The sequence below is a fragment of the Lepidochelys kempii genome, chromosome 3 (genome assembly GCF_965140285.1).
Source record: "Lepidochelys kempii isolate rLepKem1 chromosome 3, rLepKem1.hap1, whole genome shotgun sequence".
Lineage (NCBI taxonomy): Eukaryota > Metazoa > Chordata > Testudines > Cheloniidae > Lepidochelys > Lepidochelys kempii.
The window spans coordinates 16,208,890-16,229,940 of record NC_136382.1 but is presented as its reverse complement, the minus strand read 5'-3'; the positions used below and the strand labels follow the sequence as shown (position 1 = coordinate 16,229,940).

At 42.1% G+C, this 21,051-nt stretch overlaps 1 protein-coding gene across 2 annotated transcripts in view; it reads left to right on the top strand.

The window, feature by feature from the left end:
* The first annotated feature begins 10,839 nt into the window (after positions 1–10,839).
* The window catches only part of CLIC5 (chloride intracellular channel 5), a 120,883-nt gene continuing 110,671 nt past the window's right edge, over positions 10,840–21,051 (top strand). The window contains exons 1-2 of one of the 2 annotated variants that reach the window (XM_073335788.2): positions 10,840–10,959; positions 12,522–13,063. In XM_073335788.2, coding sequence (XP_073191889.1) covers positions 10,875–10,959; positions 12,522–13,063 — 627 coding nt within the window. In that variant the 5' untranslated portion in view covers positions 10,840–10,874. Of the gene's footprint in view, positions 10,960–12,492; positions 13,064–21,051 lie in introns of those variants that run through there. The other variant, XR_012157899.2, reaches the window with a different exon arrangement.

Sequence of the window (21,051 nt, the reverse complement as noted above, 5' to 3'; positions counted from 1 at the left end):
AACCCAATGCACAGCTACAGACTAGGGACCGAATGGCTAGGCAGCAGTTCTGCGGAAAAGGACCTAGGGCTGACAGTGGACGAGAAGCTGGATATGAGTCAGCAGTGTGCCCTGGTTGCCAAGAAGGCCAATGGCATTTTGGGATGTATAAGTAGGGGCATAGCGAGCAGATCGAGGGACGTGATCATCCCCCTCTATTCAACATTGGTGAGGCCTCATCTGGAGTACTGTGTCCAGTTTTGGGCCCCACACTACAAGAAGGATGTGGATAAATTGGAGAGAGTCCAGCAAAGGGCAACAAAAATGATTAGGGGTCTGGAACACATGAGTTATGAGGAGAGGCTGAGGGAACTGGGACTGTTTAGTCTGCAGAAGAGAAGAATGAAGGGGGGATTTGATAGCTGCTTTCAACTACCTGAGAGGTGGTTCCAGAGAGGATGGTTCTAGACTATTCTCAGTGGTGGAAGAGGACAGGACAAGGAGTAATGGTCTCAAGTTGCAGTGGGGGAGGTTTAGGTTGGATATTAGGAAAAAATTTTCACTAGGAGGGTGGTGAAACACTGGAATGCGTTGCCTAGGGAGGTGGTGGAATCTCCTTCCTTAGAAGTTTTTAAGGTCAGGCTTGACAAAGCCCTGGCTGAGATGATTTAATTGGGTATGGGTCCTGCTTTTGAGCAGGGGGTTGGACTAGATGACCTCCTGAGGTCCCTTCCAACCCTGATATTCTATGATTCTAAGAGCATGGTCCCCAGCTGGTTTGTCCAACACTTGCACCAGGAAGTTGTCCCCAACACTCTCCAAAAACTTCCTGGGTTGTCTGTGCACTGCTGTATTGCTCTCCCAGCAGATGTCAGACCCCCAGGAGAACTAGGGCCTGTGATCTGGAAACTTCTGTTAGTTGTCCAAAGAAAGCTTCGTCTACGTCATCCTCCTGGTCTGGTGGTCTATAGCAGATGCTCACCACGACATCACCCTTGTTGCTCTCGCCTCTAAACTTAACCCAAAGACACTCAACAGGCTTTTCTCCAGTTTAATACTGGAGCTCTGAGCAATCCTACTGCTCTCTTACATACAGTGCAACTCTTCCACCTTTTCTTCCCGGCCTGTCCTTCCTGAACAGTTTATACCTATCCATGACCATTCTTCAATCACGTGAGTACGACATGGTCCATCTGGCTCGGTATCCTGTCTTCTGACAGCAGCCAGTGCCAGATGCTTCAGAAGAAATGAACAGAACAGGGAAATTAATGAATGATCCATCCCCTGTTGTCCAGTCCCAGCTTCTGGCAGTTAGAAGTTTAGGAATACCCGGAGCACTGGGTTGTGTCCCTGATCACCTTGGCTAATTGCCATTGATGGACCTATCCTCCCTGAACATACCTAATTCTTTTTTTAACCCAGTTACACTTTTGGCCTTCATATCTCCTGGCAACAAGTACCACAGGTTGATGGTTGTTGTTTGAAGTACTTGTGTTTATTGTAAACTTGCTGCCTATTAGTTTCATTGGGTGATCTTAATTCTTGTGTTATGTGAAGGGGTAAATAACACTTTCTTCTTTTTCTCCACACAATTAATGGTTTTATAAACCTTTACCATATCTCCCCTTAGTCATCTCTTTTGTAAGATGAATAGTCCCAGTCCTCATATGGAAGCTGTTCCATACCCCTAATAATTTTTGTTGCCCTTCTCTATACCTTTTCCAAGTCTAATATATCTTTTTGAGATGGAGTGGCCAGCACTCCACGCAGTATTCAAGGTGTGGTAAACCACAGAAGTGTATAAATCATCCCAGGTGAATTCAGATACAAATGATAAATAGGTTGAATGTTGGCAGCTGCTCAGACTTTAAAAAAACACGCAAAAATCTTGATTTGAATCTGACATAGTGATAAGTATTTATGTACATGAATTACTGCATGCCCATTTTTCAGTAGAAAAAGAATATGTCCCTTATAAGTGACTTTACTATATTCTCATAAAAAGATATTTGCCATTTTATAGCATAGAAATTTAAGGGAGTGGGAGAGTATGCAGAAACAAGAGGAGGGAGCTCCCAGCCCTTTAACCTGTTTAATCTTTGTATACATTTTCCTATTTTTCATACAAACCAGGCATTTTACCAGCCTCTAGCATACTCCTTAAAGTAGAAGCATTCTATTTATACAATGTTTCAGAGTTAAAAGGATATTCCTATTGGCTTTAATTCCACAAAGCACTTACTCATGTGCTTAATCTTAAATGTGAGTAATCACATCCCTGTTCACCAAAACATTTAAGCATGTGCTTAACTTCCAATAACTTGAATAGGATTTAAGTCCACTTTACTTGCCCAGTTTAACCCCTATGAAAGGCAGCATGCCTTGACTATATATACTTGTAAAATGTCTTAGCACTTGAACATCAAACCTTAAATACTGGTCTAGACAAGACCTTTAAGACCCATTTATACCACAATGACTTCAAAAATGAGTCAACAATAATATTTATTTTGTTTTTATTTATAAAAACAAGGAACTAGCAAGCCGTGTCCCTTTTGTCACCAAGACCACTTTGCTTGTATGTTGTGTTCACCTGTTTAGATTGCAAGGGCTTTCAAGAAAGGACTGTCTTTTTCTAAATCTGTAGAGCACCTAACATATATTTTAGTGCCACTGCAATAAAAATAATAATACTTTTGTCTCAAAAAGCTCCGTATAAGGGTCCTGGTGTTACAGGTGCTTTACTTCATCCATTTGCAAAAGATATGTTGGTTACAAAATACCTCAGTGCTTGGCTAGACATATTAAGAAAATAGGAGGGACTGCAGGCTGGGAACCACACTCCATTAATGAAAAACAATTCCTAACTAACTTTTGATTTTGGTTCAAATAAAAACAAAATGTGAAATTTTACCAGCTCAGACAACTGCATTAAATTTGTTCTTAAATTTCAGGGAATACCATCTCCTTAAAATCACACATTTCCTTACTACTATTCTGTTACTAGTAATAATTAGATTGCTATAACTGAACTTACAGAAAAATATGTTTTCCTCTACATTTTTTCAGTTTATTTTATGCATTGGGCAGAGCTTTGTGTATAGTTATTTCTATATTTCCCCCCCTAAATAGTCTATTAGTCAGTTTACCCTGGTGTTTGTGTGGATCTTGCACACAGCTGAGGGGAGAGAAAACACAAAAGTATTAGAAAATGTGATTTATGAAACCATAAAGTGGCAGGTGTAGGACCTGCAACTATTTTTAATTTAATTAAATTGATTAGATTTCAAGTTGAAAGTGTCCCTTTAATCTGAAGAAATAAATGTAAAAGGAGAGGAACTCTACCCGCACAGGTCCTCCCACTCCCTATAAAATGGTATTCCTAAGGTCACATGTGTATGGCTGTCCGTGATATTTTACAATGACATAATGATATCTCCTGTGTTCTCTTGTGGCTGTATAGTCCGATCTGCAAGAAGCAAGGTCATGAGTAAATGTCACACAAGAATGTGGAGACTCCTGCTGAACACTTGGCATGCATGATGTTTGGCTCTTTTTTCAATCCATTTTTGGCATTTGTGGGGCCAGGGATGAGGGGTTTGGGGTGCAGGCTGCCCCGAGGTTGCAACGGGGAGAGAGAACTCCCCCCAAACTCTCCCTTCCCACCGCAGCACCTGGGGTGGGAGGGAGGGGTGCCTCTCCCCGCCACGGCAAGTCCAGGCTGGGGCTGATTTGGTGCCACAGGAGAAGCACCTCTCCCACGACTGCCACACGGCTGAGGCTGGGTTGGGGCCAGGGGAGGGGTGCCTCTCACCCAACTGTGGCACGTCCGTGACTGGGGTGGGTTGAGGCTAGGGCGTGTGGGAGGGTTGGGGCTAGGGCTCTCCCCCCACAGCCCTGAGCGCTTGCACGGTGCTTAATAGGTTGCTGCGTGGCTGAGCAGCTTAGAGGGAACTTAGGTTGGAACCTACTCCTGCATCCCAACCCCCTACTCCAGCTCTTCACCCCCTCCTGCACCATAACTTCCTCCCAGAGCCTGCACCTCTGCCCTGAGCCTCCTTCCATAGCCTGCAGCCCACACCTCCTCCTTCACCCCAGCCCTGAGCCCCCTCCTGCATTCCAAACCCCTCATCCTGGCCCCACCCCAGAGCCCACATCCCAGCTGGAGCCCACATCCCCTCCCAAACCCCAAACTCCTGCCCCAGCTGTGAGCCTGTCATAACCATACAGCTAAGGGTAGCCTAGAATTCCTTCTTACCTGTAAGGGGTTAAGAAGCTCAAATAATCTGGTTGGCACGTGACCAAAAGGACCAATGGGGAAAGAAGATACTTTCAAATCTGGGGATGGGGGGGAAGGCTTTGTTTGTACTCTTTGTGTGTGTGTTCTCTTGGGAAGCAGAGAAGCACCAGGTCAGAAAACTACTCCTCCTATAAACCATCCTAAAGTGAGTCTCAATATTGCAAAAAGAGTAAGTAAATAAGGCAGGGCGCATTAGATTACCTTTTGTTTTCAACTTGTGAATTTTCCCTGTGCTAAGAGGGAGGTTTATCCTGTTTTTTGTAACTTCAAAGTTTTGCCTAGAGGGGAATCCTCTGTGTTTTGAATCTGATTACTCTGTAAAGTTACCTTCCATCCTGATTTTACAGAAGTGCTTCTTTTACTTTTTTTTCTTTGTAATAAAGTTCAGTTTTTTAAGAATCTGGTTTACCTATTTGGTTGGTATGTTATTCTCAAGCCTTCCCAGGAATGGGGTGTAGGGCTTGGGGGGGATATTTTGGGGGAATAGGGATGCCTCTCCCCACCACGGCAAGTGGTCCTTTCCCTGATTTTTGTCTAAATCACTTGGTGGTGGCAGCATACCATCCAAAGGACAAAGGATTTGTGCCTTGGGGAAGTTTTTAACCTAAGCTGGTAGAAATAAGCTTAGGGGGCTTTCATACAGGTCCCCACATCTGTACTCTAGAGTTCAGAGTGGGGAAGGAACCCTGAGAGAGCCTCTTGGCTCCAGCCTGGAGCCCCCTCCTGCACCTCCAATCCCTCATCGCCAGCCCCACCCCAGAGCCCACACCCTCAGCTGGAGCCTTCACCCCCTCCTGCACCCCAACTCCCTGCCCCAGTTTGGAGCTCCCTCTGGCATCCTGAACCCCTAATTTCTGGCCCCACCCTGGAGCCCACACCCCCAGATGGAGCCCTCACCCCCTCCCACACTCCAACCCCCTGCCCCAACCCAGTGAAAGTGAGTGAGGGTGGGGGGAGAGCGAGCAAAAGCGAGAGGGGGGATGGCATGAGTGGGGTGTGGGGCCTCTGAGAAGGGTCAAGTCGGAGCCTCTGAGAAGGGATGGAGCCTCAGGGAAGCAGTGTTGCAGGAGTGTTCGGTTTTGTGTGATTAGAAAGTTGGCAACCCTAGGCAGGATGCACAGGCCATCCTGAGCTGTAACACTCTCTCAGCCAGAAATTGCTCATCTATCACACACCGTCCAAAAAAGAAGCCTTCTCAGGACTTGTGGATGCTCTGGATCTCTGAAAGTCAGAACACTTATTTTGGTGCTTAAGGTTAGACATCCATATTTGAACAGTTTGGCTACATTATATAGTATTTGAGCGGGTGGCAGGGCAGGGTGTGAGGGCATGGCATTTTTAATCTTTGTGGAAGTGGACAGTGGAGAGACAAGAGAAGAAAAATATCTTACAGTAAGCAGAACTTGGTGCTGCTGGTTATGCTTCCTGTCTCATGGGAGGTTACAGTGATGGACAAAGATCCTGGTCTTCATGTGATGTTTAATGCAAGGTCAGTAGTGAATAAAACCTCAGCCATTCACAATTTGATAAGAGATGAGGCACTAACCTTTTATGTACAACCAAGACCTGGCTGGATGATACTGCAGAATCCATTTACGTGATATTGTTGTCAGCCAGGCATCTGGTGCAGTGTGAATCAAAGCAGGATCATCAAGGAGTCAGTATGGCTGTAGTGTTGACATCCAGCCTAACAGGTAGGGAGATAAATATAACATTATTGAATTAAGTTTAAATATTTTAGGAGTTGATTGTATTAAACATGCAAATGTTTATTATTGTAGCTTTGTATGGAACTTCTTCGGGAGGAATACAGGATTAATGTAATCTCTGGGAAGTATTGTGGGTTTCAAAAGACTGTGTTGAACAACGTAGCAGACATGAATGATCTCTTGGGACAATATATGTGAAGTGGAATTCCTAGGCAGTTCTTGGGAGGACGGGGTTGCAAATTCCCACCTAGAGACTTAGTCTTTGAAGCTTCACCCTGAAGGGGGAACTTTTGTCTTCGGATCACCTGTTACATGAGGCTCTTCAAAGATAAACTGTATAAAGGAGTAAATGTACTCCTGAGGTGCTTGTTCTGAGTTGAAGCTGTGATGGATTTGTGACCACAGGAAAAACCCCTGTGTGCAATTTGAAGTACTAATCACTAACCAAAGCCCTTGTTGGTGTGAGAGGGTGATCTCTGGTAAGCTTATTAGCATGCGTCTAGGTTCTTCTATTTTTTTAAAATGTTTTCTTTTTAATGCTTTTACCTTAAGAATAAATGTGCTTGCTTAGAAAGAGCTGCATGGTAGCTTAACTGTGGCAATTATACTGTGTACCATTTCTGAGTAAAGCAGGCTGACTTAGGCAGGCTGACTTCCTTGGAGGGTCACAGTATAGGTAGGGAACTGTGTAGTCTGGAAATACCCTGGTCAGGAAGGATAGAGACATGGATAATCACCCAAGACTGATGACAATGGGGAAGTCAGGAGCCTAGAATGGGTGCCCTTCCTGAACCAAGGAGGGAGGATATAGGTGCAGGCCCCCTGAATTATGACAGTAATGAGTCCCCAAATTAGGTCTAACAGAATGTCAGAGTAAAAAGACTGTCCTTGTCTCAGAGAATTCGTAGTCTAGGTTCTGACAAGATGCAACAAGTTTCTGTTATCAAGAACCTAACATATTATTCTTATTTCACTTCCACTGCATGTAGAGCCAGAATCTTCATGGAACTGTTTGCAAAGATTCCTAGATCTTTTTCTGGAAAAGTTTCAAAACTCAAATAGAAAAACTATGGAGTATCAGGTGAGTATTAAGAAAAATAAATTCACTGCAGATTTCCAAAGGCTTGGAGAAATTTGAGCTTTCATATAATACTTTGTAAACTAGACAGTCTAAATAGCCATCAAATGTCACAATTCCACTAGTGATGGCTGTGTCGAATGCAAATTAGGTGTCCAATCCTGTGAGGTGCTGAGATCCTCCAACAATTACTGCAATATGTGATCACTGAGCATGTTCAGCATCTTCCAGTTACAGGCTCCAGTTTTCACTGAATGTTTCCAAAAATGTTGTTTGCCTCATTTTAATCATTCATTTTCCCAGACCTCTCCATTTTCAGTTCTGACTTTTGCTACTATTACCTTTTTAAAATGTTGGGCTAGATCATTTACTGATGTAAAGCTCCATTGACTTCACCAGCTAAGGATGTGGCCCTTTACTTTTACTTTAGTAAGTTCCTCCTAATGCATGAAAGTCTGTCCATTGTAGTGCAAGGGAAAAAAAAATTAAGGGCTGCAACAGAGTTAAAATTATAGTTACCCCCCGAGTGACCTTACAAAAATACACCCTAAGTAGCTTCTCTCTTTGTACATATGAAAGGGCAGATCCTCAGCTAGTTTAAGTCAGAGTAACTCAGTTGATTCCTGTCTCTGATTTTCTTGTCTTTATCTAGTTAGTAATGTGGGCTGCTTCATTATTTCACATTGATTTTTTTGTATATGAATAATAGGGCATTTAAAATAACTAATTTAGCATTTCAGTTATATTCCACAGACTGTTCATAGAACACTAGAGTAAGTGAGAGCGTTATCAAGCCCCTTTGTTGAACACTCTGTGGGCCAGATTCTGATCTCAGTGATAGTGCTGTAAGGTGAAACTCTGTGTCCAGTGGATTACAGTGGGATCAGAATCAAAGGGAGGGTGAAGACAGTGCAAAGAGGAGCCACAAAAAATATTCAAGGACTGGGAAAAATGCCTCAGAGCGATAAACTGAAGGAGCTCCATCTGTTTAGTTTATCAAAAAGTATCTTGATTACAGCATATCTTTTATAGAGAGAAAATGCTGGTAGTGATGGGCTCTTTAATACAACAGGCACAATGGGAACCACTGTCTGGAAGTTTAAAGGCAGACAAATTCAAATCAGAAAAAAGCACACCTTTTTAACAGCAAGGTTGATTGACTATTGGAACAAACTACCAAAGGAAGTGGTGGATTTTCCATCTCTTGAAGTCTTCAAGAAGATACACTTTAATTAAACACACATTATTGGCTCAATACGGGGATAACTGGGTGAAATTCTATAGCCTATGTTATACAATAAGTCAGACTATATGATCGAAAGGTCTGCTCTGGTCTAAAAAATCTGTAAATCTATGAAAAAATACAGTACCAGGCTTGTTGAGTCTGGATGCAAAACAAGCAACTTAGCCTGCCTAACGTATATTATCTCAAAGAAAGAGAATGAATTAAGAAAAGAAAAATACTTTTTTACCCATTGAAAATTTTACCCATTGATGATGATTTCGTTTTACGCATACTAACTGCAAAATCATAGTCAGAATCATTTTAGTTAATTTGACTTTTCAGTGTATTGGAACACAAAAGTTTGTAGTGAGGATAAAGCCGTAAGGTGAAACAGGAGTCTGTTTTTCATTTCCCAGATTTATTTTGAATAAATACTTTCTTAGATGCAGAGAGGGCCAGATTCTTCACTGCTTTGCACCTTATGTAATCCTTTACACTGTGCAAAGTAGATATAAAATGCTATCAGATCAGAATAGCATTCTACACCCATTTTGCACACACTTTGCATGGGTATAAATTGTACACCAATTTTTGATAGTGAGCTTTTGGAGGGCAGGAACTCTCATTTATTATATTTGTACAGGTCCTGGCACACTGAGGCCCATCTTGGTTGTGACCAATATAAATGTTAAAAAATAATAATGAATAAAAAGCATAAATAACTAAATGAAGTGCAAAACAGTGGAGTCAAGTCCAGCTCTTCCAGAGGAATGAAGCTGTGTTCTGTGCAAGCACCGGGGTGGGGAAAGAGAAGTGGTAAAAGTGATTTTATTATTGAAAAGTATGAAACACCAAGTTTCAAACTGTTGCATAATATTTGTATTTTACCTGCCTTCTTGTTCATTTTCAGCAGGTGCTGCTACTTGCTGCAATTGCTTTCTCTGCAAAAAACTGATCGTGGTGATTTAGGTCTCTGGAAGCTGCATGTTGGTTCTCCTCTAAAGCAGTCATCAGTGGTGATGATAGATTTTCTTTTTTCCCTTCTCAGTGATTTTTAAGACTGGGTGGCAGCAGGGAGAGAACAAGAGAAGCATTTTGATGGCCTTAGAGGATCTGATCCTGCAAGCATATGGTATCTCTTGAAATCAATGGGAGTTATGCCCAGAGAGCGCTTACAGCATGAAGTCCTTCATCAGAGAAGTCTTTGAACAGCACAGGTTAGACAGCAAAGTGAATCTATGTTCTTGAAAAGCTTGAAAACACACAAAGCATTTTCTTAAAAGCAAGAAATTTGCAAACCAAATAAAAATGTCATACAAAACCAGTGGGCTCAGCTCCTTCCCATCCCTCCCAGGTTCTTTGGGCTGTATATAATAGAATAACAAACAAACAAACAAGCTCTAACAAAGGTCCAAAAAGTCAAGAAGGCATATTAAAGAGAGCGTAAGTTTGGAGAAGGCTGGACTGAGGCAGCTGTTGTAGGGCAACACATTTCACTCCACAAGATGAATATGGAAAAAGATGCTTCTCCTGCAAAGCCTTTTAAAAATGTTACTGTTGAAACAACATTTCTGAACTCAACTGCAACTTTCAGGTGCTATCTCTCCATCCCCACCCATCTTCCCCTGAGATACACCTTGGGTTTTATAAGGTGGGGGTGGATCCACACAGTATGCTCTATAAAATTTGGAGGGATAAAGAAAACAAGTCATAAGGCATGACCCTACTTTCCTCATGCACCCAAACGTTCCATTTAAGTCAATGGCTGTGTTGGGTGTGCATTTGAGACCATATCCACTGCTCTAGTGCTCAGCCCGAGTCGCAGATTTGTGTGCTGGGAGAGATCCAAATTTGCCTGAAGTTGCCCTGCAGAAGCATCTTAGCATATCTGCACTATGTGTGAAACCAGCGGAAGGTTTCATATAGCAGAAGATCGTCTGGCTTTAGCAACCATTTCCTGGCCCTTCTTATTCAGGGAGCTCTCATGAAGCTGAGCTCTTGTGCTGTACAGTGTACGAGACTCCCTGCTTTGAATTCAGCCCTCTTATAGAGTGCAAGTGCACCACTTTCACCACCAGGGGGACCTCCACGTTCATAGAGGAGGAGACAAGGTGTTTGCCTAGGACTGTGGAATCAGGCCCTTAATAAAGTTTTTTGGGAGCTGTGTTGAATTCAGAGCCCATCAAAATGTCAGTGGTGCCAACTCATGATTGTTTTGCAATATCTGGTGTGAGATCTTGGCTGCGTTTAATGGCAAAGCTCCCATTGACTTCAGTGGAGCCAGAATTTAACCCTTCATCTTTTATCTGAAGCCGCAGGTCCAGCAGACAAATGATTATTCAAGAATTTCAGCTTTCATTTAAAAAATGTACGTTTCTAACCTTCATGACGGCACAGAAAAGCATGAAAACAGGACCCATTAGCTTGTGAAGTTTGAAAAACAGAAAGTAAATCAAAAGAACCCCATATTTATTATTTTAAAAGCTCATGATTTGTAAGCCAATCTCATGGTTATGGGAGCCTGACACATGATTTTTGATGATGTTTGATCTTTTAATTTGGATTTGAGAAGATATTCAAGCAATGTGCCAGTTACACATGGAAACAGTGAAGGGGAAATGGGCTTTGTTCTGCTTACTGACATTGCTTGTGGATCAGGCAGGATTACGTGAGTAACACACTGAATATGAATTATACATCCCTGAAGTCCTCAGTTTGTGCCTATCCAGTAAAGTAATCATGTGTCAAGGTATTTCATTGTCTTTCTGTTATTTAACTCTATCTGTGTGGAATGGTGTTAGTTCCAGATAGGGAATGCAAATTCCACTTGCTGCATTTTTCTTGTCTATATAAAAATTAAACATAGGTAAATCAGAATGATTTAGGTGATGAATCCAGCTGCCTGTAGGTTTAAAGGCTGCTACACTTTTGCGGTTTGACTTTTATTTTTACTTTGATAGGCTGAATACAAAAATAATGACTTTAATCCACAGCCTCCGGATCTCAGGGAGACAGCATCTGCTGCGCCACCTTTTGACAGGGGTGTGGTGGATGCACCTCTTTGTTCTGTGCAGAGATGGGTGCGGTATAAGTTCTGCTCTCTCTCCCCCCCCCCCCGCCTTCCCCAGTCCCTCTGGGGAATCCGCCACTGGTTGTAGCAGTCAACTCGGAGAAGCACAGGGACTTCACTGTGCCAAGTCCTTGCTGGGGGTGCAGGAGGAAAGGTTTCCTTGAATCTTCTCTCCTTCCTTACCCACCCATGCAAGATTGAATGCAGTTGAAGCCTTAAGAATAGGAAGATAGTCAAAGTGCAGCAGATGCATGAAAATGAGAGATGTCTTAATCCAATCACTAAATCTATATTTCCCCAAACTTTGGAAAGTTCAACTCCAGATCCAAACTTCATGACTTGGGCCCTCTCTAAGAAAAATGGGCGTATAAAGAACCTGGATATAAATGGCAGATACATATAATACATTTTAAATGTAATATAATAACACTTAACACTTATGCTTTTATTTCTAGATTTCAAAGCAGTTTACAAATATGGATACATGTTGTTGTCTCCACTTTACAAATAGACAAGTTAAGGCAGGCAGAAGTGAAGTGACTTGCCGAAGATCAAATAGTGTGTCAGTGGCAGAGCCTGGAAGAGAATGCAAATCTCAAGATAACCAGTCTGGAGCTTTATCCTCTGTGGTGCTACTTGAATTTATTTTTCAGTAATTGATTCTTCCCTGGCCTGTGATAAACCACTGAAGTGTTGCAGCTTGTTTACATTGGTGGTGGTATTTTGTGATCAGAGGAGTAGGTACCCTTGCTTTTCACTGATGCTCAGAAAATCAGTTCAGTGAGATCTACGTCCCATAGGCTTTAAGCAAAGTATTCCAAAGGTATATTAGACTTTCAGATAAAGACCAGTGTTTACTTCACAACTGACTTTTATTGTTCTCTGGTAATTGTCTGAGTTGGATTCATTGTATGTACTGAAGTCTGACTAAAATATATTCGGAAGAGCAAATGGTGATTAAATATAGTTGCAAGTGCTCTGAGCCAGGAAGGAGTTAAAATTGAGCTGCTCTTATCTTTGACTTCAGTGAAATATAGTTTATTGATTTAAAGCTCTCCGTAAATGATTGTTGGAAACCTTTAATGTGTACCAGTGCATTCAAAAAGCACACCACAAACACTGCTTCCTTTTAAACAGTGTTTATCTGTTGCCACCTCCAGCCCCTCAAGATACCAAAACAAAGGCAAAATCCAACCAACCAGCCAGCATGGAAAATGTGGGCTTTACCACCATCTATGAAAATATAGAGAACGCTGGCCTCTATGAGATTCCTGATTCAGAGGAAGCAAAAGAGGATCATCTTTATGAGCAAGTCCATGAAGACTCAGCATCTCCTTCTTCCACCACCACTCCAGAAAGCATGGACATCAGCTGTCAGGAGAGCCCAGAACACAGCCGCAGTAATTCTGTCTCATCTCAGCAAGCAGCTGATGGTGAGGATGGTTCCGCTTCCTCTCAGCAAGGGGCTGAAGAGGACCAGCATCGCCAGGAAGAGATGGAGATGATGAGCCCAAGGCCCAGTGACGAATCTGTAGAAAGGATGGTGTTTGGAAATAAAATCCCATCTCCTACTGGATTCAGTCTTCGTAAGAGCCCGGGCACTTCCCCCACCTTCCCAACTTTCACCAGATTTCCAGCTAACAACAACTTAGGAGAAACTGACAACTTTCAGAAGGAGTGTGAGATTTTCCTCTTTGTTAAGGTAAGGGCTTGTGCTCCTAGACATGTACAGTAGCATTAGAACCAGAATCAATCCAAGTATCCTCAGCCTCACTGAAGTGTGCGCTAAAGTCTGCCCCCAGCTCTGCTGCTGACATTCTGCATGAAATTGGGCAAGTCACTTATCCTCTCTGTGACTCCCTTTTTCCATGTAAAATGGGGATAATACTGCTTACCCACCCATGTGTATTGGTTTTGTGATCTTTGTATGAAAAGTGCTAGAGAGGCCTGATCCAAAGCCCATTGAATCAATTAAAAGACTCCTATTCAATGGGCTATGGATCAAGAGCTATACATATTAATATTCTAAAGGAAAACAAATCTTCAAAATGAAGAGCAGCAGGGAAATTCTTTCCCATGTTCATCTTTGGAACAGATCCAACTTATTTATTACAACAAATTGGATTAAGTTATTTCTGTGATGCAGATTTAAAGTGCCTATTAGTGAAATTCAAGTCAGGTCTGAATCACTAGGGAGTCAGTTTCACTCTTTCCCTTGTTGAGTTTCTAAATCACATTCACCTAAGCTCTTAAATAAATGTTGTACTTTCCTTCAGAAAAACCTCTCTTTACACCTCCTTTCTCAATATTGATCAATCCCAGTGACTTCAATGGGACAACTTGGGGAGTTACCCTTATCCATGTTGAATATCCCATATCAGAATCTGGCCCTAAGTGACCTGAATATTTTGAAAGTAGAATATGAGTTTGTGTTACCACTAATGCTCTCAGCAATTTTAACGTTTGATATTGAGCATATTAAGTAAGAACATATATAATGACCTTTGCATTGATGTGAGATAGTGAGAGGGAAAGGATTGTCTTTTACAGTCCCCATCAGATAATATGGTATTGCGGCCTCTCCTTAGCTGAGGTCGCAATCAGCTGCCATTACAAAGTCCCTATGCCTTTGGCTTGCAAAATTAGTTTGGCTGGGAAATTGCCATATTTTCTTAGAGGATAAAGGAGAATACTTCTGGACAACATAAATGGATTAATCAAACTGTTTTCCACCTACAAGGCATTAAAATACTATGATTTGAACATTTTTCTTTTGTTTAATGTTCCTATCTCTCCCACTAGTTAAAAAATGTTTTGTTACTGTCCCTCCAGTTATCCTAGTTATACAGTTAAATCCCCTTGAAAATTCATGCACTGTTAATGATTTTTATTCATAGATTTTTAAGGCCAGAAGGGCCCATTAGATCATCTGATCTGAACTCTCATATAACAGAAGGCCTCCGAATTTCACCCAGTTACCCCTGTATTGAGCCCAATAATTTGTGTTTGACTAAAGCACATCTTTTAGGAAGGCATCCAGTCTTCATTGGAAGAATCCAGCACTTTCCTTGTGGATAGTTTTGGGTCCACTTTTTGTTCCCATTGATGCAAAGAGGCTTTTGCCACTGATAGCAATGGGAGCAGGCTAGGGCACTATGTGTGAGAGCAAGTTGTCTTCTGTTTGGTTACTGCTTAGAAAGAACATAAGAATCCATCTGTACTGGACAGCTAACAAATATCTTCCTTTACCTCAAGTGGCAATGGCTCATAGTACTTGATAAGAAGGTGTTTATTATGTGGACGCTGTAAGATTTTATGATGTCCTTTCTCATTCATTTCCGTGCTTATAAGTGCTTAGGTTTGTAAACAATGTAATAGTTAAGTATATTTTGTTTCCTTAGGAACTTTAACAGGGCTTTTAAACATTTTTGGATCTTGGAATTACTACTATTTGTCCCTCAATTTATTCTTATCCTCATTGTTCCAGGAGCCTTCGCCTCTGCAGCTTGTGCCCTTTTTCTCTCCACTTGTTCAACTCTCCATCTCATTTCAAATCTCAAGCTGAAAACCAATCTTTCCTTCCTTATCTATACTTTGCTCACTTCCTTATATGAAACTTACAGGTACTCTGTGGAATATTTTGGCATACAAGTTGCATGGAAGATGCTAAAAACCCTATTGTAGTTCAGATTTATACATGTGAAATTCAGCTAATCATTAGCACGGCTGATTAAGCTGATGCCAGGAGCGAGTGGGATTCATTCAGAAGAACAAAGGGGCTGATTCTCTTCTCACTTGCTTCTGTGTAAGTCAGGAGCAACTTCATTGAAGTCAGTTAGTATAAAACAGTTATAAGTGAGAGGAGAATCTGGACTAATGAACCTGAACTTAAAAAAAAAAGACAACCCCCTAGCCCCATGAACCAGATCATCTCTTATGTGGAAATTATCTGAATCAGGGACTGGAAACTCTGACCCAGATCATTCCTTCCCATGGTAAAACCTCTGGAAGAAGGCTTTAGAGGAGAAAATCTCTGCAAGGATTCCCTGGTGGAAATCCCTCCACATCATCTCGTGGGATGGTCAGTTGTACTGGGAATCAGTGCAGGAATCAGGGGTATCTGCAGAGGACCAGGTCCATCCTCATAGTTGCCCTGTTCATGTGAACTGGCTCTGGCCCCTGGTGGCTCTTCAGCTCCCCGGCAATGTTGCTCCAATAGAGCTGTGTTATGCTATACAAAGCACACAGGATCTTTTGCAAGAGAGAAGGCAAATACGCCATATTTATTGAAAATACAACAGTTAGCATATGCTTTTCAGTCACACACACACACGTACACCTCATGCACGCAGTCCTGCCAGTTGATGTTTTTATAGTTACCAGTCTGTTGTAGCTCGAGTCAATCTAATGGCCAGTTAGACTGAACACGAGTGAGGAGCTGGGCTCTGTCAGTCGTGATCTGATGCTCTGAGGTTTTGGCAGACTGAACCCAGAGTTTCATGGCAAAACACCCCAGCTTTATACTTGTAAATTCCCATTTGAGTCCATGCATTTTGCAATATCATCCTGTAATAATTAGTCCTTAAGTGGTGGTAATCTTGGGGTTTTCTGCTGTTATCATTTGATGGTTATTGTCAGGCTTTCCATCATTATCTCCTATTGTCTTGCCTTTGGGGGTGATTTCCTCACCTCTGAGGCCATCAATGCAGCTAACATGTTTCGCATCGGATACAATGGATGTTTTCTGATGTTTCCAAGTCTCTCACTTTTTCTTGACCATCTGGACATGTGTGATGGCTTTCACACCTTATTTTTTCTGATGCATGCATTCCTCATTCACACAAACAATCTCTCTCAGAGAAGACAGCAGTATTTTATATTCAGCAGAATACATTGTAAATTAAACTTCACTAAATCTTGTGGTCAAAACAGTTTACATTGTGGCTCAGGCCTCTAACATTCCTTTAATCTAATTAACATAGACACAATACAAGATCCTGTCTCTTACTCACTAAACTTTAAACCAAAGAAATGACTAGAGGGCAGTTTATAATGCATATAGGAAACAAGATCCCAGTCTCAGACAGTCATTCCTTTCTGTTACTCGAAAAGGGTGACTGGCAGAATTAATTCAAAGTTTACATCAATTTTTATAGTACAATTATAAAATCCTGTCCCTATAGCTGTGCTAGCTGGCACTACCCCCTACCCCCCCCCCCCCCCATCTGCAACCTCCCCTGTGAGAGTGGTCACCAGGCTGTATTATCTTTTCTTCCTAAGCAAGATGGAGCCAGAGAGGAGCCAGCTCTGGCCCCAGTTCTCCCGCTCTTGCCTCCAACTGACTCCCCAAAGTGGAGCAGAGTCCCACAGAGTACATGCACAGGTTTCAGAGGTGGTAGTTGTTTCCTACCTTTCCATGCAGGAGAAGAGAGATCTGCACACAGAACCATTGTGGATGGTTGGAAGGGGAACGATTAGGATTTCTATGTGATTCATTCAGGGAGCTTCCCTGGTGTTTTTCACTGCTATGTGGGTGAGGAGAATGGCAACTTAAAAGGGTTCAGAGTAACAGCCGTGTTAGTCTGTATCCGCAAAAAGAAAAGGAGTACTTGTGGCACCTTAGAGACAAAACAGAACGCCACTAGCCGTCACCTTCAGCCCCCAACTAAAACCCCTCCAACGCATTATTAAGGATCTACAACCTATCCTGAAGGATGACCCAACACTCTCACAAATCTTGGGAGACAGGCCAGTCCTTGCCTACAAACAGCCCCCCAACCTGAAGCGAATACTCACCAGCAACCACATACCACACAACAGAACCACTAACCCAAGAACCTATCCTTGCAACAAAGCCCATTGCCAACTGTGCCCACATATCTATTCAGGGGATACCATCACAGGGCCTAATAACATCAGCCACACTATCAGAGGCTTGTTCACCTGCACATCTACCAATGTGATATATGCCATCATGTGCCAGCAATGCCCCTCTGCCATGTACATTGGTCAAACTGGACAGTCTCTACGCAAAAGAATAAATGGACACAAATCAGATGTCAAGAATTATAACATTCATAAACCAGTCAGAGAACACGTCAATCTCTCTGGTCACACGGTTACAGACATGAAAGTTGCGATATTACAACAGAAAAACTTCAAAACCAGACTCCAGCGAGAGACTGTTGAATTGGAATTCATTTGCAAATTGGATACAATTAACTTAGGCTTGAATAGAGACTGGGAGTGGCTAAGTCATTATGCAAGGTAACCTATTTCCCCTTGTTTTTTCCTACTCTCCCTCCCCCCCTCCCCCCCCCCCCCGATGTTCTTGTTAAACCCTGGATTTGTGCTGGAAATGGCCCACCTTGATTATCATACACATTGTAAGGAGAGTGATCACTTTAGATAAGCTATTACCAACAGGAGAGTGGGGTGGGGGGAGAGAAAGTCTTTTGTAGTGGTAAACACCCATTTTTTCATGGTTTGTAGGTATAAGAACATCTTCTGTATTTTCCACAGTATGCATCCGATGAAGTGAGCTGTAGCTCACGAAAGCTTATGCTCAAATAAATTGGTTAGTCTCTAAGGTGCCACAAGTACTCCTTTTCTTTTAACTGAAAAGGGGTCTCCACCTAAAGATTGGGAAAGCATCTTTCTCTCTTCTGCCACCTGTGATTGTTGCAAAATAGACTTCCCCTTCTGTCATGTCCATTACATTTAGGAGCTGAGCCCTTGGACAAACAACAATGGATACTTAATAATAGACAATGTTTCTAATACAGCCCACCAAATCCCAAGGTTTCTGTGCACCAATATATTTTAGAACAAATGAACTATTTATGAAATGATAAAGCATGATAAAATCAAAATAGGGGTGGCCTATTTTATCTGTACTCTGTTCCCCCTTACTTGCCCTGATGTCCCATCTGGACTCTGCTATTCCTGTTTTTCACCATCTGAGCTTTGCTCTCTATCTGGTTTACCCTTGTTCCCTGCTGTTGGGCTCTGCTACCTCTCTGACTCCTCCCAAGGCTCGGCTCTTTTTCCCTTTTGGTGCCCCCGAGGCTACGCTCACCTCCTTTTCTAATTGCCCCCCAGTGGACTCTTCTCAGAACCTAGCATCTCTCCTGATAGGGTCTGCTCTCCCTGGCTGTGCTCTGCTTTCTTTATGACTCCCCCAGTGGCTGAACTCTGTCCTTCCTTTGGGTCCTCCCCACAGCTTGGCTCTGCTCGGTTGGCTCTCTGGCTGTAGAGTCTGTGATTGCTCCTCTGGGCTGGATGGAGTGCTGTGTCTGGCTCACCTTAGTCAGGTTTGCTGGATGGCTGTTTTCAAACTGTTGTCATCCTCTTCTGGGTTTGCCTTCCTGTACACTTGGTAGCAATCTGGAAGGACCCTTCCCTTTGGCAGCAGTAGCCCATGTGCACACATACGGACACAGATCCCTCTCTCCGTCCGTCCCTCCCTCCTTCCAGGCAGCAGTAAACCTTTGGGACTGGTCAGAGATGTCAACCTCAGACAAAGATGGCTGCTGATAGAGAGCCAGGGAGAAGGAACCAGAAAACAAAATGGCAGCCAGATCACTGTATAATCTAGAAGTAGCTCATTCCAAACTCAGTTTAGATAGGAGAATAATTGCAGTTTCTCAGATAGCTGTAAATGCTAGTGCATGCTGACTCTTTACTGCAGTATCAAACAGTCTCAATCAAACTTCATGATATTTTATGAAATTAATTTGCACCCTTTTATTATTGAATGTACCCAGAAAATGTTAAAAAACATTAAGCCAGTCTTCCTCTTAATTCATCTTTCGATGAGTCTTAATACTCAATGGATTGTTCTGGATTTACACTAGTTTAACCTGGAGCAGAATTCAGTATGTGATCTTTATCAAGAAGTTCACAGTACTTCTAACAATAAAGAGTACAACAAGCATTAACCATGGAGACATTTGTGTCAGTCCAACATGTCTGAACTTGTCACACCCACTCAGCACCTATTTAATAAGCCTATGGTTTCTTCAAACATAAGCCCTTGAAAACTGAAATATGATCAACATACAACTTAGAATACTAGTCACATGGGGCAGCTTGATTTAGATGCAATTTTGTATAGAAATATAGCCTCTTCAAACCCATAATACGCGCAAATTGTGAGCATTTTTTGCCCATAGTGTGGTTCCCTATTCAGCACTGTGCACTTGTGCTTGCTGAACTCCTGTGCTCTTAGTGCACAAGCAACCTTAACTTTGTCTTTTCCTGAGGTTTGAGTGCTTTACTTTGCAGCCTTGATGTTGTTTCAATCTACATTTTTGTATTAAATTTGAATAATATTTTATCTGTTTTTAACAGTTCTTTGAGAAATGAGCTAGGGTTCATATCCTCTCCACTCAGAAATATGTCCTTAAAAAGCACATTTTGCACACCAGAAGCACAGTTCCCTATCATTTGAGTCAAAGGAGAAACCATTTTCCCTGTTAGCCATACAGGGCCTGTGACACACAGGTAAGCAGTTTAGATTACATCCAGTAAAGGACAATGGTACATATGGACAGTATTACAGTATAAATATAACACCAACCCATGCAGTTGTTACACAAATGGGAAGAAGGAATAAATAATTAATAGGAGAGGGGAAAGGCAGCCTCTGGAGAAGGATAGGAATACTTGTGGCACCTTAGAGACTAACAAATTTATTTGAGCATAAGCTTTCATGAGCTACAGCTCACTTCATCGGATGCATGCAGTAGAAAATACAGTGGGGAGATTTTATATACTCAGAGAACATGAAACAGTGGGTGTTACCATACAGACTGTAAGGAGAGTGATCAAGTAAGGTGAGCTATTACCAGCTGTGGGGGGAGGGGGAGCTTTTGTAGTGATAATCAAGGTGGGCCATTTCCAGCAGTTGACAAGAACGTGTGAGGAATGGGGGAGGGGGAGGGAGATAAACATGGGGAAATAGTTTTACTCTGTGTAATGACCCATCCAGTCCCAGTCTCTATTCAAGCCTAAGTTAATTGTATCCAGTTTGCAAATTAATTCCAATTCAGCAGTCTCTCGTTAGAGTCTGTTTTTGAAGTTTTTTTGTTGAATTGCCACTTTTAGGTCTGTAATCGAGTGACCAAAGAGATTGAAGTGTTCTCTGATTGGTTTTTGAATGTTATAATTCTTGACGTCTGATTTGTGTCCATTTATTCTTTTACATAGAGACTGTCCGGTTTGGCCAATGTACATGGCAGGGGGCATTGCTGGCACATGGTGGCATATATCACATTGGTAGATGTGCAGATGAAGGAGCCTCTGATAGTGTGGCTGATGTGATTAGGCCCTATGATGGTGTCCCCTGAATAGGTATGTGGACACAGTTGGCAACGGGCTTTGTTGCATGGATAGATTCCTGGGTTAGTGTTTTTGTTGTGTGGTATGCGATTGCTGCTGTGAAAAAGGATCAAGGGTGTGAATTTGGATATACAGGAGACAGGAATTTCACAAGGACAAAGTCTCTTTTAAAATAAATTCTGGTCAAGAAAATGATGGAAACTGTTTAGAAGTTTTGAGACAAGGATGAATGTTATGTTATAGTCTGTGATCACTATCTTATGTTATGTAAAAGGAAAATATCCTGCAGAATACAATACAATTTTCAATATATTACATCTTACTTTAAAAAAAATAAAACAATCAGAA